Here is a 26,371-nt window from a genome sequence, read left to right as displayed (position 1 = left end):
CTGGTACATGTGTAAAGTTCAGAGGACAACTTGTAGGAGTTGTCTCTTTCTACTATGTGGGTCCTGGGGACTGAAATCAAGCTAGAAAAGTGCCTTTACCCACTGAACCAGGGTAGCCCAGGATTTCTGTAACTAAATGCTACACTGATTTAAAAAATTTTTTATGTATTTATTTTGTATTTTTATTTTTGTGATGATACAGCACGCAGGCCTTGGCGGGTTGGACCAAGGTGCCCCGTGGCGGGTGAGGCAGACATGCCATGCAGACGCGGCGGGCAGCGTGGCCCAGGCATAGAATCCATGTGGAAAGAGTTTATTATAGAGAGATAGAGACAGAGAGAGGAAGAGAAGAAAAGAGGGAGAGAGGAAAAGAGGGAAAGCAGAGGCATGCACACCTCATGGCAGGGAAGGGAGGAAGGGGCGAGGAAGAAGAAGGGGGGCGTTTCCTTAAAGGAGGATTTAGTCAGGACACAGCGCGGGTCACCAAGGGGTGCCAGAATGCCAGCAATTTCCTTTTTTCTTTTCTTTTTTAAAATTCATTTTATTTATTTATGCACTTTTTTTTAGGTCTGAGTGCTCTGCCTGCATGTATGCCTGCATGCCAGGAAAGGGCACCAGGTCCCATTACAGATGGTTGTGAGCCACCATGTGGGTGCTGGGAATTGAACTCAGGATCTCTGGAAGAGCAGCCAGTGCTCTTAACCTCTGAGCCTTCTCTCCAGCCCTTCTTTCTCTTCTTTCTTTCTTTTTTCTTTTTCCTTTCTTTCTTTCTATTTATTTATTTATTTATTTATTTATTTATTTATTTATTTATTTATTTATTTTTCTAGACAGGGTTTCTCTGTGTAGCCTTGGCTGTGCTGGAACTCACTCTGTAGACCAGGCTGGCCTCGAATTCACAGAGTGCTGGGATTAAAGGCGTGCACCACCACCCCCCATATTTTCGTATATTTATTTGTGTTATTATCTGAACCCAAGTGAGTTTATACATAGCATTTACAGGAACCATCAGAAGCCGGAAGAAGTTGGATTCCCTGGAACTGGGCTTACAGTAAGCTGTGGGCCACATGTCACTGCTGGGGACCTATATATCAGAGTGGGAAAAGTAGACACTGTGGCAGGGTCCTGTGCTGTTCTCTTTGGGGGAGGAGGCCAAGCAGATGCGGAGTCAAACCACACAGACTCTGGGAGAAAGTTGAAACAAGCTCAGTTTATTCAGGAAGAGGAAAGCCTTATCTACCCCCTACCCCACCCTGGGGGAAGGTCTGACGAATATGCATCTGCTGGTGTGACATGGTTGCCTCTCATTGGTCCAGATCATCTCCAGATCATGTCTCAGCTGCTGTTGCTAAGGCCCTTAGGCAGACCCAGGTTGGCTCTCAGAAAGTATCTTTTTTATTGGTTTGGGCCAGCTGGCCCTCAAGCCTGCTAGGGATAAGTCATCCCTCAAGACACAAGCACAAATGTACATGAATCTATCCCTGAGATCTGGGCTTTTTTTTTCCCTTCCTTTTTTCTTTTTCTTTCTTTTTTTTTTTTTTTTTTGTGATTTTTTTCGAGACCAGGTTTCTCTGTGTAGTTTTGGTGCCTGTCCTGGATCTCGCTCTGTAGCCCAGGCTGGCCTCGAACTCACAGAGATCTGCCTGGCTCTGCCTCCTGAGTGCTGGGATTAAAGGTGTGCACCACCACCACCCGGCGAGATTTGGGCTTTGAAAGGGTCTCTAAGAAAAAAGCAAGGAACAAAGCTAGAACCCAGACCTGATTTCTAAATACAGGGCTCCCTGGAAAATCGCTCCGTGACAAGTACAAGATGAACCCAGGACATACTGTTGTGCCAGGTAACACGTCACAAGAAGAGAATCAAGCTCAGAGGAGACCTTGCTTGCCAATCTAGGGCAGCTTGGACATGATAATAAATCGCACTAGTGATGGATTATGACTTATCGATGAAATAGCGATCCATGATTCCACAGAGATAGAAATGATAAGAGATATAAATAATGCCATATTCCAAACTGATAAAGAGTGTAGTTACATAATTTCAGGAGCAGAGGGATAGCTCAGCGGGTAAAGAGCTTGCCTCACAAGCCTGAGGTCCTCTGAGTTCAATCCCCAGAACCCCAATAAAGATGGAGAGAACCAAGTCTCAGGTTTCAATTCAGAGTTCCTAGCCACAAAATATTGTAGTAGGGAAACCTGGCAGATAACACTTCAATGAAGTGATTGGAGTAACCACCAGGTGTGGGAGCAACTGAAATACTCACTGCTTGGCAGGATGCCACCAGAGCCAAGCACACTCCAATATTCCTGCCACAAATGTATGCTGGGTCTTTTTCTTGCTTCATTCTGAGTCTTTTTTTTTTTTTCCCCCTTCGAGACAGGGTCTCTCTGTGTAGCTTTGGAGCCTGTCCTGGAACTCACTCTGTAGCCCAGGCTGGCCTCGAACTCCCAGAGATCCGCCTGCCTCTGCCTCCCAGTCCTCGGATTAAAGGCGTGTGCCACCACCGCCCAGCTCTATGGTTCAGCTTTGTACTGACTTTCCCTCACACTTTCTTTCCGGGACCACCTCCAGTGCACATAATAAACACAGAAGCCAGTATCCCACACCCTACTTTCAGATCTCATCCAGGGTAAGACAGGGCAGAAAGCTCTAGAAGGCATCTTTGGGGAGTGGAATTGCTCCTGTGGAGCGAAGGCAGCAAAGACTCAATATCCAGTGACCAGTGGGCAGTGAGGACACTTGGTGTGTGTTGGCTTCTGGGCTCCACAGGTACCAAGGCTCTCCCTGGGGGGAAAGTGAAGCACTTGTTACTCAGTGGTTCCATCACTTGAAAGACTTGAAGCAGCGGTAATTATCCCAGTTGTACACTTGCTTGGCCTCTGTCACCGGCATTAGAAGAGGAGGAAAGGAGAGGCAATTAAGGGCAAGCTGGGCAAGCCAGAGGCCTCCTCAGCTCCGTTTACAGACCACCTCACTTCTCTAGCCAGAGGGGGCTGTAGGGAGAACAAGCCTGGGATACCATCAAAGTGTGGTGTGACACTGAAGGACAGAAAGGCACACCTGGCGGCGAAGAATGCACCTCTGGATGCACAGCTGAGACCTGAGCATTCTTAGGTCCCTCGATCCCTCCCAATAGGCAAAGCTGATTTCCTACCCTTGCTGGGGATCCGCCCTTTGTACCTATAGTGTGGGCATGAGGAAGATACTTTAGTGTGTTTGTGTTACAGTGAGAATCAATACTAGCCGGGCAGTGGTGGCACACGCCTTTAATCCCAGCACGGGAGGCAGAGACAGGTAGATCTCTGGGTTCGAGGCCAGCCTGGTCTACAGAGTGAGTTCCAGGACAGCTAAAGCTACACAGAGAAAAACAAAACAAACAAAACAAAAAAGGAAGAAGAAGAAAGAAAGAAAATCAATACTAACAAGATTTGTTTTCTTTTTAATTAGGTATATCTGGGTATCTGTGTGAGGAAATATGCACACGTGAGTGCAGGGGACTAAAGAGTACAGAGAGAGTGTCAGATCCCCTGCAATTGAGATTACAGGGAGTTGTGAGCTGCCTGACTTGGGGATAGGAGCCACCCGATTTCTTCAATACCAGTACTGACAGCTTTTTGCAGCCATATAATCTCGCACACACACATACTCACACACGCAGAAGTCTGCTCCCCTATACTGCAGAGGTCACAGGTGTGTGTAGCCACACCCAGGTTTTTACATGGGTGTTGGGGATTTGAAAAAGGTCCTCACACTTGTGGAGTAAGCACTCTTTCCTGATAAACCGTCTCCCCAGCCCCTCAGACCCATTTTCAAGGTCACCCATATTTAGACTTAGACATGGATTAGGCTTTGTGGTGGTGTTTATTTGTTGTGGGGTTTTTTTTGTTTTTGTTTTTGTTTTGTGTGTGTGTGTGTGTGTGTGTGTGTGTGTGTGTCTCACTGTGTAGCCTCTGGCTGTCCTGGAACTCACAGAAATCCATCTGCCTCTGTCTCCTGAGTGCGAGAATTAAAGATGTGCGCCGCCACACCTGGCCATACTTCGTTTTTGCATTTGAACCTTTGGCAGGCATGGAGACAAGGGGATACAAAAGATGATCATTATAATGCCTTCATGAACCACTCACAAACAGCTCTTTTGTCTAAGATTTAACTTTTAAAAATTTTATTATTTTTAGATGAGATTGGGCAAGTTCAGGGTGCTATGGCTGTGGACTATTAATTTTTAATTAAGTGTTTAGGTGTGTGTCTGTGCACATGAGTGCAGTGCCTGCAGATGCCAGAAGAGGGCGATGGATCCTCTGGAAACAAAGTTATTGGCAACTATGAGTCGTGGGATGTGGATACTGGGAATCAAACTCCTGTCCCTTGAAAGAGCAGTATGTGGTTCTCTTCAGCCACCTCCTCAGCCCCAAGATAATTCCTTTTAAATGGTGTTGGAAAGTGAGAACGATGGATGCCCACAAAACCAAATATTTTATAACTATTATTGCCACCTCTTCAGCCCCAAGATGATTCTTTTTTTTTTTTTTTTTTGGTTTTTCGAGACAGGGTTTCTCTGTGTAGCTTTGTGCCTTTCCTGGAACTCACTTGGTAGCCCAGGCTGGCCTCGAACTCACAGAGATCTGCCTGCCTCTGCCTCCCAAGTGCTGGGACTAAAGGCGTGCGCCACCACCGCCGTTTTGGAAAGTGAGAACGATGGATGCCCACAAAACCAAATATTTTATAACTATTATCAAGTCTGGCTACTTTGATGACAAGATTAGAGGCCCAAATTAGTCAAAGGAATAGTGTTCAGATGTGAAAAATACAAATTCATCTTAGGCGACCAGGTTAAATATTTTTGGTTTTGTGTTTTAAGATGGGGTCTTGCTTTGTAGTCCCAGCTGGCCTTGAATTCAGGATCCTCCTGCCCCAGCCTCGGGTGAAACTTTGAAGCACCAGGTGAATTTGCTGTTTCTCCATACACATCAGCTTACTAGAAAGTCTTTTACACGGGGATGCAGTCAGTTTCTTCACACTTTAGTAGGTGAGCTCAGAATAGATGTAATCAGCTGGATTGCCCACACAGCCTTCTGAAATGGAAAAGGGAAGATAACTCAGTAACCTCCAGCCATGAGTTCAGACAAACTCTCAAAGGAACCCCCATTTCAGGTGGATGGGCTCAGTGGGTAACACCACTTGCCACCAAGCTTGGTGACTTTAGTTCTACCCCAGGGTCCCAAAGGGTGGAAGGAGAGAGCTGACCCCACGTTGTCCTCAGACTGCCAGTGGGCCCCAGCAGTCTCATCTCAGCACTGGGGTCACAGGCCCCAGCACAGCTGTGCCCAGCTTTTTGCATGAGAGCTGGGATCCAAACTCAGGTCCTCATGCAAAGTGCAGGCAAGTGTGCTTGGCCCCAGGGCCATCTCCCCAGCCCCCAATTTCCTCCTGAAAATGTTTTAGTAGTGAACCTGAATCCTCTTCTTGGGAGTTTTTTTGACTTGATTTGATTTGAATTTTGTGTGTGTGAGGGGTGTTTGTGCATAGGAGCACAAGTGGTTGTGGGCCACAGGACGTAAGTGTGGGAAGTGGACTCAGGTCCTCTGGAAGCACAGTGCGCGCTCGTAAATGCCAAGCTGTCTCTCCAGCCTGTCTTGGAAGTATTTAGAGGACAGTCCCCCCTTGTCTTTTCCTCCTCCCATCTCTCCATTTGACATATTTGTGGGAGCTGTGGTTGGTTACCGTGGAGTTGCTGGGAACCTAGGGTCCCCACACCCCATCCTTAGATACAAAGGCCCTGCTCACAGTGGTGTCGCAGGGACTCTTGTCTCGTTCCAGCAGCATCTCTTGTCCCCATCATGACTCACCTTGTTCCCTGGGTGCCACCTCCTTGAAGACTGGAGTGATATAGTGTAGCTCCTGGGGTTCTCCTGCCTCTGGGCAAAAAACAATGCATAGTGTTACTGGGCCAGTTCTTGGATCCTCTGACCGTGTGAGGGTGGTAGACTAGGGCCTGGGGAGAGCTCTTTCCCTTTGGGGGTGTGGAAATGGATTTCTGTTACTTCAAGTCTGATCCAGGCTCCTGCTTGGCAAGACTGGGAGCTGGTGCTGGTGTGCCAGGCCTTGCACAGTGCTCAGAGTGTGGCCGGGGCTCTGTGGAGCTGGCTGGGACAGAGCCCCTTAGCCAAGCCCTTCCACCCCGAAGCATCCAACATGCAATGTCTGGTATGAGAAGCGACTAAATATTATACGGTATGGCGACTCCAGCTAATCACTAAATACTACAATCTTGAAAACTGCTAAGGGAGCAGATTCATGTTCTCTCCAGCACTTGGCTGGCATGTGTGGAGCCCTGGGCTTGATCCCAAGCATTGCACAAAGCAAGTAAGCAAGCAAACAAAACTGAGATGTTCTCGCTTCTGCAGCGTGCAGACTAAAATAGATACAGAAAAGGTTATCATGGCCTCTGGGCAAGGGTGACACACAATATAAGTCACATTTGTAATCCTAGGACGTGGGCGGATGAAGCAGGAGGATTGTTATGAGTTTAAGGTCATCCTGGGCAACATAGTGAGTTCAAAGCCAGCCTAGACTAGTTGCTAATAAAAAAACAAGTAAGCAAAGAAAAACCTTGTTCCCAAATAACCACGTTGCACATGATAAATACATATAGTTTTATTTGTTATTAAAATAGATATTTTTAAAGAACAACTTATTGGACATAGTATCACATGTCTGTGATCCCATCGCTCAAGAGTCTGAGGCAGGAGGATTACAAGTTTGAAGCCATTTGGGCTACATAGCAAGACTCTGTCTCAAAACAGAACAAATGAACAACAAAATCTTTTTTTAAAAGATGATCATAAGCCGGGCGGTGGTGGCGCACGCCTTTAGTCCCAGCACTCAGGAGGCAGAGGCAGGTAGATCTCTGTGAGTTCAAGGCCAGCCTGGTCTATAGAGTGAGTTCCAGGACAGCCAGGGCTACACAGAGGAACCCTGTCTCAAAAAAACAAACAACAAAAAAATATGATCATGAAAAACTTTGGGATACAGCATTGATCTTCCCAAGTTAATATAAAGTTATCTTTAAAGTATGTTAAGTAAAAAAAAAAATCAAAGGATAGAATGACCCTGGTGAGTAAGATGGGAGATGGAAGGGAGGTGGGAGGGAGATGGGATACTGTTACTTGGCTTCCCTTTTTTTTTTTTTTTTTTTTTAACTGAAGTCTCTGGAGAATCTTTAAATTTTTTTTTTTTTTAAATAATGAGCACTGTGTAAAGTACTTGTCCAGCATGTGTTACACCTTGGATTCAAGTTCCAGCACCATACCGTGTGTGTGTGTGTGTGTGTGTGTGTGTGTGTGTGTGTATACATATATATAATATGTATGTATGTATGTATATATGTATGTATGTATGTATGTATACAGTCACCCCAAACCAACCAACCAAACTCATCAAAAGAGCCAGCAAAGCCCCTAACCTGTTTGAGTTTGAGGTTCACAGACATTTGCATACAGCCCACTTTGCATGGATGCATCTCCAGAATCCTTGGACTTACTCTCTCTCTGAGCATTTCCTGCCAAAAAACAAAACAAAACAAAAAAGTCACAGAGTCTTCACTTCGAACCAATTTAGATATGTTTTTCCTGTCTTCTCTCCCAAGGGGCTGACTCTCCCATGATTCTAAGTGACATGTCTTAGTGTTAGCCTCAAGTAATGAGGGAAACAATCACAAATTTGTATATGACACCCACCCCTCTGATCCAGGGGCCTCCTGACCAGGCCCTGTGAGGTCTTAGCATACATACTGTATTGGAAATAGACACATTTTCTTTCCTTCTTGAAAGGAATAGTTGGTAGGAAGCCTTGAGTCGTCTTCAAGAGATGAGGAACACAACTAAGTTCTAGGCCAGCAGAAATTTTTTGAGACAGGGTTCCTCTGTGTAGCCCTGGTTGTCCTGGAACTCTTTATAGACCAAGCTGGCCTTGAACTCAGAGATCTGCCTGCCTCTGCCTCCTGAGTGCTGGGATTAATGGCGTGTGCAAATCTTGAAGCCACTTTGACAGAAAACTCAGGGCGGTTCTGACTGTAGAAAAGGGAGATGTTCCTGAGGTGTCTGAGGGGCTGTGTTAAGTAGGGCATCTATTTCAAGGGCTTTTAGGGGTGGGTTTGTCCTGGAGCCTACCCTGGGCCTTGTGCAAGCTAAGCAGGGACGACTGTACCACTCTACTGTGTCCTAGTTGCTTTTCAACTGCTGTATCAATGGAGTGCCTGCCCTCTGTGACCTTTGTCCGTGTAGAGATGGAGGGAGGCACAGGGGCCTGACATCTATGAATGAGTCTCACTAATTCACACAGGCTCTCCACAGTCCCATTCCACAGGCCAGAATACTGAGGCCCAGAGACACAAACACCAGGAACCCAACAGCCCTCGGCTTGGAGCCTTCTGTGCTGAGACACAAATGCTATTTTGTGCAAGTCTAGATATTTCTCCACACGTGTGCCCAGTCAAAGGGCCACTTTGAAATCTCTACCAGAGAAGGGCTTAGAGGTAAATAGGGAAAGGCTTCTAGCTGGATGGTGATGGGTCTCTTGTTGCTGCCGAGCATCAGATGGGAAGAGAGAGACATGTTCCCATCCAACTTCACACACCAAGCTTCCTGAAGGTAAGCTGAGAAACAGAAGGCCCCACCCGTTGAGGGGTTTCTGCTCTGGACCAACTATATGATACACAGTGAACTTCAGGAGCCTCTTGCTATAAACAGTGATATGCATCCATGCACACCCACGCACACAGTAGCACTGTTTACAATAGCCAGAAGCATGGGGTGGAGGGCTGGGGAAACATTAGGTATGCATCCAGATCAGAGTGTTCCCCCGCCGAAAAAGGGAAGACATTCTGATATGCACAGGAAGCCAAGCACCAAAGCGCAGCCCCTGGGGATGTGGCACAGTTGGTAGAGTCCTTGCCTAGCAAGCAGGAAGGCCTGTGCTCATTCTACACCCCTGCAATCCACCCACTCAGGAGGACCAGAAGTTCAAGGCTACCCTCAACTGCGTGGTGAGTTTGAGGCCAGCCTGGGATACAGGAGACCCGGTCACAAAATAAAACAAGACAGACAACTGCTGCCGGAGTCCACTGGAATGGAACCCTAGAATAGTTAGGTCTGTGGAGACAGAAAGCAGAACCGTGACTGCCGGGCAGAGCAAACAGCTACCGGGCAGGGGGACAGCATGAGGAATTATCCCAGGGCACTGGGTTTCAGCCTGGGAAGCCGACAAAGGTGTGGGGCTACTGCTGGTCTCACACGGAGTACAGACTAAAGGTCACTAACGTGCATATGAACAAGCTGGACTGGGAGCCAAGGGTGGGATTCCATGTAGAGCTCTTGTTGAGTCCATGACAGGGCCTCATACCGTAAAATAAAGGGGGGGGGGTAAAATTGAAAAATTTCATTGCGTGTATATTTTAGCATAATTTTATGAAGACAGGCTGGGGGTGTGGTTCAGTGGGTAGAGTGCTTGTCTAGCACGCAAGAAGCCCTGGGTTCATCCCTACTGCCAAGTAAGTTGGATGAAGGGCATGTGCTTGTAATCCCAGCACTGGGAGTGGGAAGGCAGAGGATCAGAAGTCATGGTGAGTTTGAGGCCATCCTATGCTACAAGAGACCCAGTCTCAAATATATATATATATATATATATATATATATATATATATATATATATATATATATATATATATATAAACTGGGAGTGGTGGTACACACCTGTAAGCCCAACATTCCCTAGCTGAGACAGGAGCATCATTGTGAGTTCAGAGCCAACCAGGGATATATAGCAAGATCCAATCAAAAAACAAAAGCAGAGGGGCTAGAGAGATGGCTCAGGGGTTAGGAGCACCGACTGCTCTTCCAGAGGTCCTGAGTTCAGTTCCCAGCAACCACATGGTGGCTCACAACCACCTGTAATGAGATCTGGTGCCCTCGTCTGGCCTGCAGGGATATAAGCAGGCAGAACACTGTATACATAATAAATAAATCTCTAAAATAAATAAATAAATAAAAGTACCAATATTATTAATAATTTTGGGATGGTAGCTACAGAATTCTAATTCAGTCATGGGGATTAGGGGCACAGGGCTGTGTGTGTAACCTGTGTCCATGTGAGGCTGGCTCTCCAGACAACCTCCATCAAAATGGCTTCACAGAGAACTCGAAGGCCGTGCCCTGTGATCCTCATGAAGTCTGTCTGCTCACCCCTTCATTTCTCATCTCTTATTTTTGTTTGTTTTTTCAAGACAGGGTTTCTCTGTGTAGCCCTGGCTGCCCTGGAGCTCACTCTGTAGACCAGGCTAGCCTCAAATCCAGAGATCTGCCTGCCTCTGCCTCCTGAGTGCTGGGATTAAAGGTGTGCGCCACCACTGCCCGGCTTCTCATCTCTTTTGAAATTTTTTTTTTAATGATTTATATATTCTTATTTTGTGTGCATTGGTGTTTTGCTTGCATGTATGTCTGTATGAAGATGTCAGATCTCCTAGAACTGGAGTTACAGACAGTTGTAAACTGCCATGTGGGTGCTGGGAATTGAACCCAGGTCCTCTGGAAGAGCAGCCAGTGCTCTTAACCACTGAGCCATCTCACCAGCCCTGCTTTTGAAATTTTTAAAATTACATTTAGTTACTTGTTAGTGTGTGGGTATGTGCGTGCCACACAGCACTGTGGAGGTCAAAGGACAATGCTCCAGAGTCAGTTTTCCCCTTCCATCATATGGGTCCTGGGGATTGAACCCTCCTCCTCCTCCTCTTCATTTTCTCCCTACTCCATTTCTTCTATCCACGTACTAACCAAGCCAACCCCGCTCACTGCCTGAGATCAGAAGACCATAGTCTCCCCACTCCATTTCTTTTTCTTTAAGCATTTGTTTCCAATTTTTAAAAATGTCATGTGTATGAGTGTTTTGCCTGCATGTATGGATATGCACCTTGTGTGTGCCAAGTGGTGCCCACCAAGGTCAGAAGAGAGCGTCAGAGCCCCTCAAACTGGAGTTCCAAGTGATTGTTCAGCACCACTGGGTGCTGGGAACCCAGTGCTCTTAACTGCTGAGCCATCTCTCCAGCCCCACCCCGTCTCTGACTCTGGTCCCTTCCCCTTCTGCCCTGCTGAGTCTGAACCTCCCAGGAACACACCAAGGAGAACCTACCTTTTTTGCATTTTGGTTGAATCAAAAAAACCAGAACTGTGATGATTATGACCAGTAGCCCCAGAAGCAGCCCCGGGAGCAGCCGTGGCAGCAGACGGGAAGGACGGCTGTCTTCTTCTGTAAGAAAACAGTGTTCATGGGTCACCAGTGGCTGTGACATGCGAGACCAAACAACGTCATCTCAGCACTCAACAAGCTGAGGCAGGAGGATTATCAGAATTTCAAGGCCAGCCAGCCTACAGACCTAGTCAGGAGAAAAGAGAAAGAAAAAAGCTAGGTGAGGTAGGATATATTTGTAACCAGGAGGCTGAAGTGGGATCATGAGTTTCCTGGGCTACATGGGGATTTTCTCTCCCCAAAACTGAAACCGAACAAATTAACAAAACAAAGCAAAACCAAAACACCAAAACCAAAACCAAACAAAGAAGGGGAGAAATACGAAAGGCCCAATGTCTCCAAGAAAACGTGAAGTCTAACATGGCTGCAGCTATGGCTGTGTGGGCTGTTGGGACCTCGGAGGTGGAAGGCAGGGCTGGGAACACTAGGAACAGCAGGAGTCAGGTCTCATACCCGCCATACCCGCCATACCCGTTTCTGCCCTTGATCGGGGAATCAATTCCATCTTGTGTGTACCCTCCCCCAGGGACCCTGCATTTGGAAGCAAGAGGCCCAAACAGGAGGTGCATCAGTGCAGAGGCCGCTGCACTTTCTGGAGGTAAGTGCAGTCTGTCGAAGGAACTCAGGGAGGTGAGTGAGCTGTGAGGGAAGTTGCAGCATGGAGCTGCAGACTGGTCTGGGGCTGGCAAGATGGCTCAGCAGGGTAAAGTGCTGCAACGGAAGCCTGAGTCCGGTCCTTGGAACCCACATTGTGGAAGCAGAGAACACACTCATCACTTAGTGCCACAAGCACATGCCCGCATACACACAGAGTAAACTAAATAGAATCGGTTTAGATCTGTTTCCAACTGGTTGACTAGGGCAGTTGCCCGGTCTAGAAGGATGAAAGTGGGTACTCAAACAATAGTCAAGCATACCGGGTACTCCCTCCATGCACACAGATCAACCCCTTACTCCAGCTCATTGGCCTCAAGGCGAATGACCTGCTGAGGAGCCACACACATAGCTGGGAGCCAGACGAACAGCGAACCTGACTGAGCGCCTGCAGTACCGCACAAGCCAAGTGCTGAGAAGCTGGAGGGTGGAGCAAGGCTGCCTCTTGGCTTCAGAGAACTGATGTTCCGACTTCGTGGTCTATTGTTTCTTTTCTTGAACTTATTAGGTAGCTGAGGCTAGCTTTTATGCTCCTGATCCTCCTGCTTCCAATTCCCAAACGCTGGGACTACAGGGGTGTGTAACATACCTGGCTATTTGTCTATTCTGTTTTTGGTTTTTCAAGACAGGGTTTCTCTGTGTAGCCCTGACTGTCCTGGACCTCACTCTGTAGACCAGGCAGGCCTCGAACTCACAGAGATCCACCTGCCTCTGCCTCCTGAGTGCTGGGATTAAAGGCGTGAGCCACCACAACCTAGCCAATTTGTTTGTTCTTAAGAATGACTACAATCGCCAGGTGGTGGTGGCGCACGCCTGTAATCCCAGCACTCGGGAGGCAGAGGCAGGTGGATCTCTGTGAGTTCAAGGCCAGCCTGGTCTACAGAGCTAGTCCAGGACAGGCACCAAAGCTACAGAGAAACCCTGTCTCGAAAAACAAAAAAAAGACTGCAATCAAAAATTTATTTAATATGTATACATAAGCACATTTATGGCATGCATGTAGAAGCTAAAAGACAACTTATGGGAGTTGATTCTTTCCACCATGTGGGTCCCAGGGATTGGACGGGGGCAATCAGCTCCACCATGAGCCATGAGTATGATTTTGTCAGCGGTCCAGTTCCGAGTATGCAGTGGAGAGCTGGCTTTATTCTCACCCCGAAAGTGTCATGCTTCTCTGTGTTTCCATTTATAGAAGTCAGTTGTACAAGTACTTTTACTTCCTCCGAAAAGCAGAAGTGGCCCTGCTAAATCGACTCGAGGCCAGCTCAAAACAGGAAATACAGAGCTCGGGTTGCTGTCAAATTCTGCTCTTTTTTTTTCTACAGTTTGTTTTTTTATAGGTTTCTTTAGCTTTATTAATTAACTTATTTATTTATGCTCTTTGAGACAGGGTCTCTCTGTGTAGTCCATAGGAGTCATCCTTGGTTACATAAGTGAGTATAGAGCCAGCCTAGGCTACATGAGTGAGGCTGCTTCCAAAGGCAGAAGGAAATGCCCAAGGCCACAGTCTGACAAATAGACTGACTGCAGAGCCCCATGCCTCCCCCACCTCCCCACCTCTCCATCTCCCACTGCTCAAACTTGACGCCCTGGGTCTGAAGTGTCCCCTGGCCTCACACGCTCCTTCTTTGACCTTCAACCAGCCCAGTTCCCACCCCAAGCTGGAGCTCTGAACATGCCAAGGACTTCAACCACAGCTCTCTTTTCCCAGTCTCCCCACATTCTCTTTCTCATTCTCCTAGCCCCTTGGACAGGCCCTCCTACCTCACCTAGGTGGGCCCTCCTCCAGGCCTTACCTTTCTTCCTCCACTCTGTGCCAGTTTCCTTTAAAACAGCCAGCACAGCTGTGAGCCACAACCAGAGGCTCCACGAGGGCGGGAACCAATCAATACAAGTCAGGGTGTGGTGCGTCCAGGTTCTCCAGCCTTAGCTGATAAGGGAAGCCCTGATTAAGGAACCTGTGTTTATGGCTCCAACCATCGGTCCTGATGGGGCTTGGGACAGGACCCTGTCTTAGGTATCACTGGTGTCCTAGAAGCACCATAGCTTGCAACAAACAATAGCACCAAGTGAGCAATCGATAGAGACTTCACTGAAGATGACCGTGTTTTATAAGCCATCAAACAGTTTGACGGGACAAAGCGCCACTTGAACAAACCACAGGAAGTTTATGTGCGGAGCATGTCCATCTGGCAGCCTTACCATGTAGGGTAGAGGACTCTGTTTAGTTAGTGTGCACCACATTCCAGCTCTGTGTCTGTCTGTGTTCCTCCCACTCATTTCTATGACAGCCACAGTCGCCATGTAGTTTTTGCCCAGGCTGCTGCCTCCTACCCGGAGCCACAGCATGGAACGCCTGTAAAAACCCGTACCTCTAGTTGTGCTGGCTAAGAGTGGTGTGGACTTGATCAGCTCCAGAATCCCCTAGGACTCGGGTTTCTGGGCAAGTCATGAGGGATTATAGAGATTAGGTTGATTGACGTGGACAGATGCACCCGAAGTGTGGGTGCTATCATCCCATGGGAGAAGTCCCAGGTTGCATAAGAAAGAGAAAGCGGCCTGGGGGCACAGGCCTTTAACCCTAGCAGAGGCAGAGGCAGGTGGATGAATCTCTGTGAGTCTGAGGCCACCCTCCTCAACATAGTGAATTCCGGGCTAGCCAAAGCTACATAATGAGACTGTGTCTTAAAAAAAAGGTAATAATCACTAAAATTTAAAAATAAAAGAAAGAAAACTGAGAACCAGGATGCCCCCCCCCCCCACTCTCCTTCCCGTATGTGGTCGAAATGTGACTGTCCACTGCCCACTCCTCTGTAACTGTCCCTGTCATGATGACTGTGTCGCTGGGATCTGGGAACCCAAATAAGACCTCTCTTCTTTAGAGTGTTTGTCAAGGCAACAAAACACACTGGTCTTCTGAGCCTACTTCTGGGGAAAGTACGCCCTGCTGTATTGGATTATGACATTTGCACCCTAAAATTTAGAGCCATTGACCTGTATTTTCATCCAACAAAACTTTCTGTAGTGGGGGACATGTTCTATGTTGACCAACATGGCAGTCACCAGTTACCTGTGACTCTTGAATACTAGACAGGTGACAAGACTGTGGCATTGAGGGGTTTTTGTTTGTTTGTTTGTTTTGTTTTGTTTTTAATTTTATGACAGTGTCTCAGCATGTAGCCCTGGCTAGTCTGGAACTAGCTATATAGAGCAGGATGGCCTTGAACTCAGAGATCTACCTGCCTCTGCCTCCCAAATGTTGGGCCAGTTGAAGGTATGCCCAGCACTGTGGTATTGAATTTTTTAGAACGTATTTATTAATTGTGTGTGTGTGCACGTACTCACATGCACGTTCAAGCAAACATGCGTTGGTGTACATACCACAGCATGTATGTGGAGGTAGAGAACAGCTCTGTGGAATCAGCTCTCTCCTTCCACCTTTATGTGAGCTCCAAGGATCAAACTCAGACCTGTGCGGCAAGCGTCTTTACCCCGCTGAGCCATCTTTCTGGCCCTAGAATTCTTTTTACTATCATTTTGATTAGCGTGAATTTAATTTTGCATGGATACGTATGGCTCGTGGCCTCCATGCCGGTAGACCTGGAGAACCAGTGGTTCTTTGTAAGTTTGACAAGACTGCAGACGCGATGTGTTTAGATCCTTCTCTCACTCTCTGGGGACTCATTATCAAGGTCACCACAGATGAGGCTGCTGGTGCCGGGCTAAGAGAAGCATGGCATGGGAAGGTAACAGAGAGAAAAACAGAACACATGAGGCGTGGCTGACCGGGAAGGGTGCTGGCTTGTGGAGCTTCAAGCTTCATGGGAAGAAGATCGATGAGCCGGCTAATCTTGGTTAGAGGAAGGAGGGATTAGGAGATCAGCGAAGCACTTCCATAGAGGATTAGCTGAGCGGGGGAAGACCCTCTCCAATGTGGGAGCACCATCCTTTAGACTGAGGGCCCAGACAGAGTTTTTAAAAAAGGGAAGAAAGCCCACAGCAAGTGTTCTAAACTGATGAGCCACGTCTCCAGTCCCTTTCCACACTCTTGTTTTGAACTGCCAAGAGCCCTCCATAGCACCAGAGAGACTCCCTTCAGCCCCCCTCCCCCCACCCCCCATCACCACTGTATGGCAGGAGGCACTTACTGGCAATCGTGAAGTTGAGTTCCTGACTATATTTCTGCAGGTTAGAAACATTGGTTTTGCATTTGTAAGGGCCTATTTCATTGGCGTTGGAGATCTTCAGGTGGAAAATGACGGTTTCCTCTCTTCTTTTCTTGGTTTCTATGTGTTTCGTACCCAAAAATAATGAATAGGTGATATCCACTGATGTGTTCTTGCTGGAGCAGGACAGAGATACATTTTGGCCCATCCTGACCATATTCGTACTTGAGTTTAGATTTGGAGGAGGCAAGTCTGGAAAAACAAAATGACATGGCAGTCTTCATTAAAACCGCTGGATGGGGCTGGGAGTGCGGCTTTGGGCAGTGGAGTGTTTGGCTGGCCTGCACAAAGCCCTGGGTTCCATCCTGGGCACAGCGTAAGTCAGGCACGGTAGCTCATGCCTGTAATTCCAGCTCGTGGGAGATGGAGGCAAGAAGGACCAGGAGTTCGAGGCCATCCTTAGCTATGCAGGGAGTTCAAAGGCAGGCTGGGCTACAGGAGAAGTGGGGGTTAATAGTGTCAAGCTGTAGGACCACCTAGGAGACTGCCTCTGGGATGTCTGTGAGGAAGTTTCTAGATTGGGCTAACTGGGGTGGAAAGACTCACTCTGAATGCGGGTGATGTGATCCATCCCACACTGAATAAAAAGAAGCCAAGGAGACCATGAGCTGAGCATCTCTCTCTCTGTGCTTCCTGTCTGTGGATGCTGTGTGACCCACCACCTCAGGCCCCTGCCACCATGACTTCCCAGCCATCATGGGCAATAATCTCCCCTTGAGCTGTGAGCCCAGGTTGACCCTTCTTGCCTTCAGTGGCTTCTTGTCTTGATATTTGGTCACACGAACACCTCCTTTTATCAAGACAGAAACAAACACCCCACGACAGCTTTGTTTCCCCAGCCAATGCCAATCTTTCTTTCTGTCCTTCAGGTGTGCCAGAGGCCACCCAGTCTGCACACCCATGTTCCAATTTCGGTCTTCTTTGCTTTTCTCGGGATAAAGATCCCTTTATGGCACAGCTGTCTCTATGTTTTTGTTTGGCTTTGACAAGAGCTTTCAATTCCCGTTTGTAATGCTTTTCAGGTAAGAACTGCCGAATGTTCTTATCATGGAGTACGTTTCCCATAAACCAGGGACAGCCTCCCCCCACCCCAGCTATGAATTTTTCCATTAAATTACCCACTACAAATCGTTTTCTGCTCTCTTGCCAGGCTCCCCCAGGCTTTCCCAGGTCCCCCCAGATCCTCCAGGTCCCCCAGGTCCCCCCAGATCCTCCAGGTCCCCCAGCCCCCCCAGGTCCCCCAGGGTCTGTCTCTCCTCTGTTGTCATCACAGCTGTAAGTTCAGCATTTGGGGGATAGAGGCAGAAGGGTCAAGAATTCAAGGTCAGTCTCTGCTGCATAGTGAGTTCTAGGCCAGCCTGGGCTACACCAAACTCTGCTTTCAGTGAAGCCTCTTAGAATTCCTTGAACTCTGTCTGCTGTGACTTTGATGGCCAGTCTGTAACATGTACACACACACACACACACACACACACACACACACACACACACACACGCGCACACACATTTTTTTTTGAGACAGGGTTTCTCCATATATCCCTGGCTGTCCTGGAACTTGCTCTGTAGACCAGGTTGGCCTCAAACTCAAGAGATAAGCCTGTCTCTGCCTCCGGGGTGCTGGGATTAAAGACGTGTGCCATATACATATTTTCCAGTTCTTCATGTGTATGTTGACTGTAAGATGTGTAATGTGTGGTCTGAGCGTTAATATTAAATTTAAAATTGGAATAGAAGAAGCCGTGTTTACTAACTGCCATCTATCAAGGGAAATCAGGACGACTTGGAAAATTACAGTTAACAGAACCAACACAGCTTGTGAATTTATTGCTGTTCAATAAATCCTGACATCGTAGACAGACACAGACATATCCATCTAGGCTTCTGCAGTGTGTGCTCAATCACACTCAGCGCTTAAGAGGTTGAAGCAGGAGGATTCCTATGAGTTCAGCATAGCCTGGGCTACACAGAGAGCGCTAGTCTATATAGCAAGCTCCTATCACAAACAATCCATGGAAACAAAAACAAAACAAAAAGCCCAAACAACCCAATTGCTGTGACTGGCTGCTTCTGGGTAGAGAGGAGGCAGGGCTGGGGCTGTGCCAGGCACTTTCAATCTCCCGTGGTTAGCACGCACTGAAGGAGTGCTGTTTGCCACATACTGTGTAGGGAATGTGTACTGCAGCATTCCCACCTCCCAGATGAAAGAAATCAAACTCAAAAATGATCGGTTTGAGTGCCCAGGCTGCCAGCTGGTGAGCAGCGTGCCAGGCAACTCAGCGACCAAGTGCCCCGACTCCACCGTGGAGTTCCTCCCATGCATAGCACCAGTTGCTTGAATTTATGATGTGTTCGAGTGGGCATGGTGGCAGGCACCTGTGACCCCGCACTTGAGAGGAAGAGGCAGAAAGTGAAGGCCCAGCAGGCCCGAGCATGGTGAACGTGGTGCCAACAGGTTTTGCCTTTTGCCCTTCTTCCCAATTTCCCGTTCCCTTACATTCCTAAAGCTAGCCACCAAGGCGTTTTTTGGGTCACTTCCTCCTATCAAAGCATCGAAGTCCATTAATCAAAAGCCTCCTCCTAGTCACTCTAATTAATATGCCCAATCAAAACAAACCAACTCGTCCCAACATGGCGTTTCTTCCTTTCCCGTTGTAAAGCGCCATTTGCCTATGGGCCACGTCTGTCTCCTCTCAGTCCAGAGGCAGTCCTTTGTCCTCCAGGGCAAGTGCCTTCCCCCTCCCTTATTCCTCTTCTCTTCCCCCTCGTCCGTTGTCTGTTATTTCCAGCCTTTGTCCCTCTGGGGCAAATACATCTCCTTTGTGTTGAGATCTTGGTCTTGGTGGGTCCTGAGCTGTCCTTCCCTTGAGAAGGCTTAGGAGTTCTAGTCCAGCCTTAGCTACATAATGGAGTCTGAGGCCAGCCTGAGCTACGTGAGACTCAGCCTCAAAAGTAAATAAATAATAAAATTTACAGTGATCATGTGAGGATTTTCTAGCTAAAAACAAACAAACAAACAAAAGACAGCAGAGGGAGTTGGAAGTTTTTCATGGTAAAACCGTCTCAAGATGTTGTCGCCGAGTTTCAAGTGGGAGGAAAAAAAAAATCTACAATTCCCCTCTAAACTCAGCTCATCTCCTTCCTGGCAGATAACGGAAGCCTTTGCTCTTGGTTGCTGATCTAAAACCACAGAAATGCCCGTAAAGGAACGCTCACATTCAAAGCCAGCTCTCCCGCCGTTCCGACGAACATCCTTTTAGGAAATGAAACTTACCTTCTGTTTTCTTCCTCTCGTAATCCACTGCAGCGTTTTGAACTGAAAGAGAAAAGGGGAAGATTAGAAGGAGCGCATTTCCATACGATGTTTTAGAGAGCTGATTTTTGTCTGTTTGGTTTTTGTCTTTGTTTTTTGGAGACAGGGTCTCACTATGTAGCTCTGGCTGGCCTGGAACTCTCTATGTAGATTAGGCTGGCTTCAAACTCCCAGAGATACCCCTGCCTCTGAGTGTGAACCGCTACTCCTGGCCTGAGAGTCAGTTCTTAAAATACGGAATCAGGCTTACGTGCAGTAGAAAGAAAAATAGCCCAGAGTAACAGTTTGTCCAGCCAGCTCCTCACTCCCTTGAATGAGAAGAGAGAGGGGCACACGGGGGAGCCTCTGTCACCCATCCTGGTACTGCTACTGCAGAGGGGGTGTGGCTTCAAGATCCCTCTTCCAGAACCCGTGCAGGAAGTGAGGGGGTTTAGACAAGTTTACACAACTTGACTCGTGACTAGCTGGTTCAACTGGCCCTCTTGTTACTGGGACAGGCGCTCAGCAGCTACTCTGACTGAAAGCCCCTCCTTCCTCTCTTGGACCTGTTCTGTGACAACAGTTCTTTTGTCCGTCCCCATCCCCCGTGTGTCTCCCCCCATCCCCCCCATCCCCTCCCTGTCCCCCCCCCCACTGTGATAGCTAAAATTATGTTTTAAGTTTAAATCAGGGGTTGGGGAGTTAGCTCAGTGGTAGAGCGCTTGCCTAGCAAGCGCAAGGCCCTGGGTTCGGTCCTCAGCTCCAGAAAAAAAAAAAAAAAAGTTTAAATCATTGTGCTTAAGGGATCTATAAAACAAAAATGCCTCTAACGTGTGAGCCCCACTTGCCCAAGGACAGATAACTTTCAGGTTTTCACTTCTGGAAACAAGCTTGGTTACCCCATCTGCACAGGATGTGCTTGATCACATGTAGACTGGAGGTACTAAGCAGGAAGTACTCCAGGATGTATGCTTGCCCCTGATTGGAGGAAGGTGGGAAGTACGTGGCATTGTGGGGTGTGCCTTTGTAAGCCTCTGACTAATGTAATTTGGTGCCATACTCTGGGAATCCTGAATATGGACCTGGTCAGTGTCCATTGTCCTGGACAGTATTCAATAAAGTTTGCTTCAGATTTGGCTCAAACATTGTGATAGTGGGCTTATTCTCAACCAGTGGGATTAACAACATCCCCACCCGTTCCTAGCTGCCTACAAAGTAAGCCATAGGCTCCAACACTGTACATGCATGTGGGTGCCTGCTAGGGCCAGAGAGAGCATCTGATTCACAGGAACTGAAGTTACAGGCCGTTGTGAGTCTCCTGATGTGGGCATTGGAAGCTGAGCTCGGGTCTTCTGTATAGCAGCAGACACTCTCACTCTGAGCCATGGCTCCAGCCCCAGTACGGCTATTTTTTAATATTTAAGTTAGTTATATCATTAAACATTCTTCTTGCAAAAAAACAAAACAAAACAAAACAAAACAAAACAAAACAAAACAAAACAAAAACAAAAACAAAAAAACGAGAGAAAGAGAGGTAGAGGGGGGCAGTGAGAAGGGTGATGTTGGTGCACGCCTTTAATCCCAGCACTCGGGAGGCAGAGGCAGGCAGATCTTTGTGAGTTCGAGGCCAGCCTGGTCTGCAGATAGAAGGCTAGGACAGCCAGGGCTACACAGAGAAACTCTGTCCCCAAAAAAACAACCCAAACAAACAAAAAAAGATGCTTCTTGGTATTCAAATTAATTAATTGGCTGAGCGGTGCTGGCACAAGCCTTTGATACCAGCACTCGGGAGGCAGAGGCAGGTGGATCTCTGTGAGTTTGAGGCCAGCCTGGTCTACAGAGTGAGTTCTAGGACAGGCACCAAAACTACACAGAGAAACCCTGTCTTGGAAAACAAAAACAAAAGCAAAAACAAAAAATGAGAGAGAGAGAGAGAGAGAGAGAGAGAGAGAGAGAGAGAGAGAGATCAAGACTAGCCTCAGCTATATATTGGGTTTGAGGCCAGCCTGGGCTACATGACACTGTTTCACAAAAAGGAGTTGGGGGTACAGCTAGGCTGGTGGCAAAGGTCCACAATCCCAGCACTAGAAAGGTAGGGCAGGAAGACAGAAGTTCAAGGCTGGTCTAGCTCCTAGCCAGCCTGGGTTACATAGCAAGATCCTGTCTCAAAACCACACAGATAGACAATTGCAGTTCTTTAAAGAAAGAAAGGAAGAAAGGGAGGGAGGGAGGAAGGAGGGAGGGAGGAAGGAGCTGGGTAAAGAGCCCTGTGAGTTTGCTTTTCATGGAAGGAGCCTCAAGTCTAGAGTCTAAAGGGAGTTGGAAGTTTGAAAGCATTATTTTTTTTTTCAATTTAATCTTTTATTACTTTGTGTGTATGGGTATTCTGCTGTGTATGTGCCTAGTGCCTGATGATGCTGGATCCCCTGGGACTGGAGTTACAGACAGTTGTAAGCTGTCGTTTGGGGCTAGGGACTAAACTTCTGGAAGAGCATCCAGTGCTCTTAACCCCTGGGCTGTCTGTCCATCCCTGGGTTGTTATTGTTGTTGTTGTTGCTCTTCTTTGTTTTGTTTTGAGACAGGGTCTCCTGCTTAGCTATGGCTGCGTTGGAACCTGATATGTAGACAAGGCTGGTCTTGAACTCACAGGGATCCACCAACCTGTGCTTCCTGAGTGCTAAATGAGTTGCCACCCTACCTGGTAGAATTTCAACTTGGACTCCTTCCCCAGAGGGACTTCTGTCTTGCCTGGGCAGAGGGAAGTGCTGGGTCGGGGACTCTGGGGAAAGATGACATTTCTGAGTGTTTGTAACTTTGGAAAGCAGCAGGAAGTTTGCTGACTGCCGATGGCACACAAAGACCTCAGATGATAGCAGGGAACATACTGCCCACAGCTGTCAACAAACGTTGCTAGCGTGCTTCAGCCGACCCCAGAAAAGGGCAGACGCTTGTTCGAGGACGGCATAATAAATCTGAGGTGAGGAGCCGGGCGGTGGTGGCGCATGCCTTTGATCCCAGCACTCGGGAGGCAGAGGCAGGCAGATCTCTGTGAATTCGAGGCCAGCCTGGTCTACAGAGCGAGATCCAGGAAAGGCGCAAAGCTACACAGAGAAACCCTGTCTTGGAAAAAAAAAAAAAAAAAAAAAAAAAAAAAAAAAAAAAAAAAAAAAAAAAAAAAAAAACGGAAAAAAAAAAAAACGGAAAAAAAAATCTGAGGTGAGGTCTCACTTTAAAAAGGAGGAATTCATCCTTGGACCTGACACATCCCTTGGAGCCAAAACTCATGCCAAGTTCAAGGTTTCAGGGCTCACAATTCTGCACCTACTGATACAGTGGACAATAATTAACATAGCCAGTGCAGCCGAGGTGCCCTTTCTGCTGGGTGACGAGCCTGTACTGATAACCTCATTCAGTTTTTAAGAACTCTCTAAGTACATGGCAGAAGTGTTAGGGGAAATATTTAACAGACAGTAAAGTAATGTAAATATATACCAAAAATTTAAAATAGGGGGCTAGAGAGATGGTCCAACAGTTAATAGCACTTGCTGCTCTTCCAGAGGACCCCAGCTCAGTTCCCAGCACCCAGGTGGGTGGCTCACAACTGCTTGAGTCTCCAGCTTCAGGAGCTCTGCCTCCCTCTTCTGGTGTCTACAGGTACTACATGTATATGATGCGCAAACATACATGCAGGCTAAACACCAATACACATAAAATAAAAGTAAATAAATCTTTAAAAAAAGAAAAAAGCTGCCAGGTGGTGGTAACGCACTCAGGAGGCAGAGGCAAGTGGAACATCTTCAGTTACATAGTGAGTTTGAGGCCAGCCTGGGCTACTCAAGATCCTGTCTCAAAGAATTAAAGGAAAAAAAAATCAGCAGAGTGGAACATCCCCTGTCTTAGCATTCAGGAAATAGAGGAAGAAGGATCAGGTATTCAGGGCCTGCTTCAGCTATCTATCAAGTTTAAGACTTCCTGGGTTATGTGAGACCCTATCTAAAATAAAATAAAATAATCACAACAAACAAAAAATCCCGCCAAGAAAACCAAAACCCTGAAAAGTGAACTAAGTGTGTCAAAAACCTGAGAAAGAAATATTTAGGATGAGCCATGGTGTGTGTGTGTGTGTGTGTGTGTGTGTGTGTGTGTGAGAGAGAGAGAGAGAGAGAGAGAGAGAGAGAGAGAGAGAGAGACAGAGACAGAGAGACAGAGAAACAGAGAAACAGAGAGACAGAGAGAGACTGGACTTGAACCTAGGGCTTCACAACACAATATACTAGACAAACAACCCAATACTTTATTCGTTTTTTTGTTTTTCGGGTTTTTTTTTTTTGTTTTGTTTTGTCTTGTTTTTCAAGACAGGGTTTCTCTGTGTAGCTTTGGAGCCTGTCCTGGATCTTGCTCTGTAGACCAGGCTGGCCTGGAACTCACAGAGATCCGCCTGCCTCTGTCTCCCGAGTGCTGGGATTAAAGGCATGCGCCACCACCAACCAGCCTTGTTTTTTGTTTTGAGACATTGTTTTGCTGAATTGCTATTGCACCCTGCTAAACCACATAGCTGGAAAAAAAAAAAAAAAAAAAAAAAAAAAAAAAAAAAGTTTAAGATCTGGGGAGGGCTGTGTGTCTAATTTTTCTAATTATCCATTAGATGGCGCCATGGTTAAATTTCTGTAATTTCAAAAGTTCCAGGGAAGGACTCACACTTCCAAACTTTGGCTTTTACAGTCTGGTTTTGATACCCCACCCCACCCCACCACCCACCACCCACCCACCCCACCCACCCCACCCACCCCACCCCTGCTCCCCCGCCACTCCCCCCTCTCCATCACGTGGTGGAGGCAAGGAATATACTAATTGGTCCTGGGCTGGAAAGTACCCAGGAATGCAAGTGAAGTCTGTCACACAGCATATTCCTTTCTCTAACTCTCCAGGCGTCACTTTGGGTGTTCTGATTGTCTCAGGTGGGAATGTCGTCAGCTACTCTTGAATCACCTAGAATTTAGAGAAAGCCGAGATGTTTTGTTTGTTTCCTTACCTCTCCATCAGCATAACCTCTCTGATCTGTATTTCATAAATCTCATTGTTAGAAGATTTTATCCAAAATGTCATTGTCATAGTGACGTACGACTGTGACCCCAGCATTTGGGGACAGATACAGGAGGATCCAGAATTCAAGACTTTGGAGGACGGGGAGGCCTGGAGCTTATTATGTAGACCAGGCTGGCCTTGAATTCACAAAGATCCGCTTGCCTCTGCCTCCCAAGTGCTGAGATTAAAGCATGCACTACTACGCCCAGCTGTATTTTTCTATTTTTTAGGAAAGTTTTTGCTTGTTTAATATGGAGTGTACCTAAGTGCACCACATGCATGCAAGTGCCTTTGGAGGCCAGAAGAGGGCGACAGATCCCCTGGAATTGGAGTCACTGGCACCGAATGAAGGTGCTGGGAATGAGGGAGCAGTAATGGCTTTTAACCCCCCAGCCAGCTCTCCAGACCTGAGTTTTGTATTCTGGGACACACTTACAAAAAACTTTCCTGTCCCCCACCCTCAGCACTGAACCTAGAGCCCCAAGAATGCCAGGCAAGTCCCATACCACTGAACTACACCCCAACCCACACTTCACTTTTGATTCTGAAACAGGATCTTAGTAAGTTACCTAGGGTTGCTCTGAACTCTGTAGCCCAGACAAGCCTCGAACTTGTCTGGGCTCTGTGTCAGCCACTCAAGTAGCTTGGGTTACAGGCCTGAGTTAACAGCCATAGCTTGAAAATACATCTTGTTCTCTGAAATTCAAGTTTAACTGAGTATCCTCTATTCTTTTTGTTTGTTTGTTTTTTGTTGTTGTTGTTGTTGTCGTTTTTGAGACAGGGTTTCTCTGTGTAGTTTTGGTGCCTGTCCTGGAACTCACTCTGTAGACCAGGCTGGCCTCGAACTCACAAAGGCGCCACCGCCTTTGATATATATGTGTGTGTGTGTGTGTGTGTGTGTGTGTGTGTGTGTGTGTGTATATCTCCTCTATTCTTACTCACAAGTCTGGGGACTCTATCCGCAGCTTGCAGCCATAACCCCAGTTCAGTTTCAGAACCTTTCCATCACTCCAGAAGTCCCTTCTTGCCCATTGGCCACCAGTCCCCAAGCCCAAACAACCAGTGGTTCGTGTATTCCTCCTGTAAATTTGAGATGACTGTGTTTTGTTTGTGGTTTGTTCTGTCTGTCTGTTTTGAGACAGAGTCCCTCTACATAGCTCTGGCTATCCTGGAACTTATTGGCTGTCCTGGAACTCATTCTGTAGACCAGGCTGTCCTGGAACTCAGAGATCTGCCTGCCTCTGCCTCCTGAGCACCACCCTGCACAGCTGAGATGGCTATATTGTTTTCAATATTTTTTTCTTTTTCTTTAATGTGCACATTTGTCTGTGTGTTGGATTCCCTGGAATTGGAGTTACAATCGTGAGCTTCTATGTGGTTGCTGGGGATTGAACCTGGGTCTTCTGGAAGAGCAGCCAATGCTCTTAACTGCTGAGCCGTCTCTCCAGCCTGAGATGACTATATTTTTAAGTGGAGAGAACAGACTGTTGCACAATTTAGTTAATGCTAAATCATTTGCACATGGAATTTGGTTTCATTCTTCCAGTGTGACTAGAGGAAGCTGTCCCTCGTGGAGTTTGCCTGGTGGCCTCTGGGGTTGCAGGTAAGTGAGTTATTTCAGTCTCTTGGTGTTTCATAGCTGTGGAGAGGCTGAGAGCCCCCCGGTCTAGCCGTGAAGGTGGACTCTTCCAGTTCCAGGCAGGGCAGAGCAGGAAGGGAGGGGATGTTAGACAGTCCGAAGGGACATTTGAGCACACTGCATGCTACACTGACAAAATATTGGTCCTTTGTTGCCTGGGCCAGTCTTGGAGTGGCATA

The 26,371-nt window shown here is 47.3% G+C and overlaps 1 protein-coding gene across 1 annotated transcript; it reads right to left on the bottom strand.

Annotated features, from left to right (window-relative positions):
* Positions 1 to 4,701: 4,701 nt before the first annotated feature.
* Milr1 (mast cell immunoglobulin like receptor 1) lies at positions 4,702 to 19,900 on the bottom strand. Its single transcript, XM_059269781.1, has 7 exons — positions 19,740 to 19,900; positions 19,451 to 19,492; positions 16,102 to 16,371; positions 11,183 to 11,299; positions 7,464 to 7,559; positions 5,848 to 5,916; positions 4,702 to 5,073 (listed from the first exon to the last, which is right to left on the bottom strand). Exons 1-7 carry the CDS (start codon positions 19,843 to 19,845, stop codon positions 5,021 to 5,023), a joined length of 753 nt encoding a protein of 250 aa, XP_059125764.1. The 5' UTR covers positions 19,846 to 19,900; the 3' UTR covers positions 4,702 to 5,020.
* Positions 19,901 to 26,371: the final 6,471 nt, after the last annotated feature.

The sequence above is a fragment of the Peromyscus eremicus genome, chromosome 8a (genome assembly GCF_949786415.1).
Source record: "Peromyscus eremicus chromosome 8a, PerEre_H2_v1, whole genome shotgun sequence".
NCBI classification, from domain to species: Eukaryota; Metazoa; Chordata; class Mammalia; order Rodentia; family Cricetidae; genus Peromyscus; species Peromyscus eremicus.
Note: the sequence above shows the minus strand (reverse complement) of the source record. Positions and strands in the feature narration are given on the sequence as shown.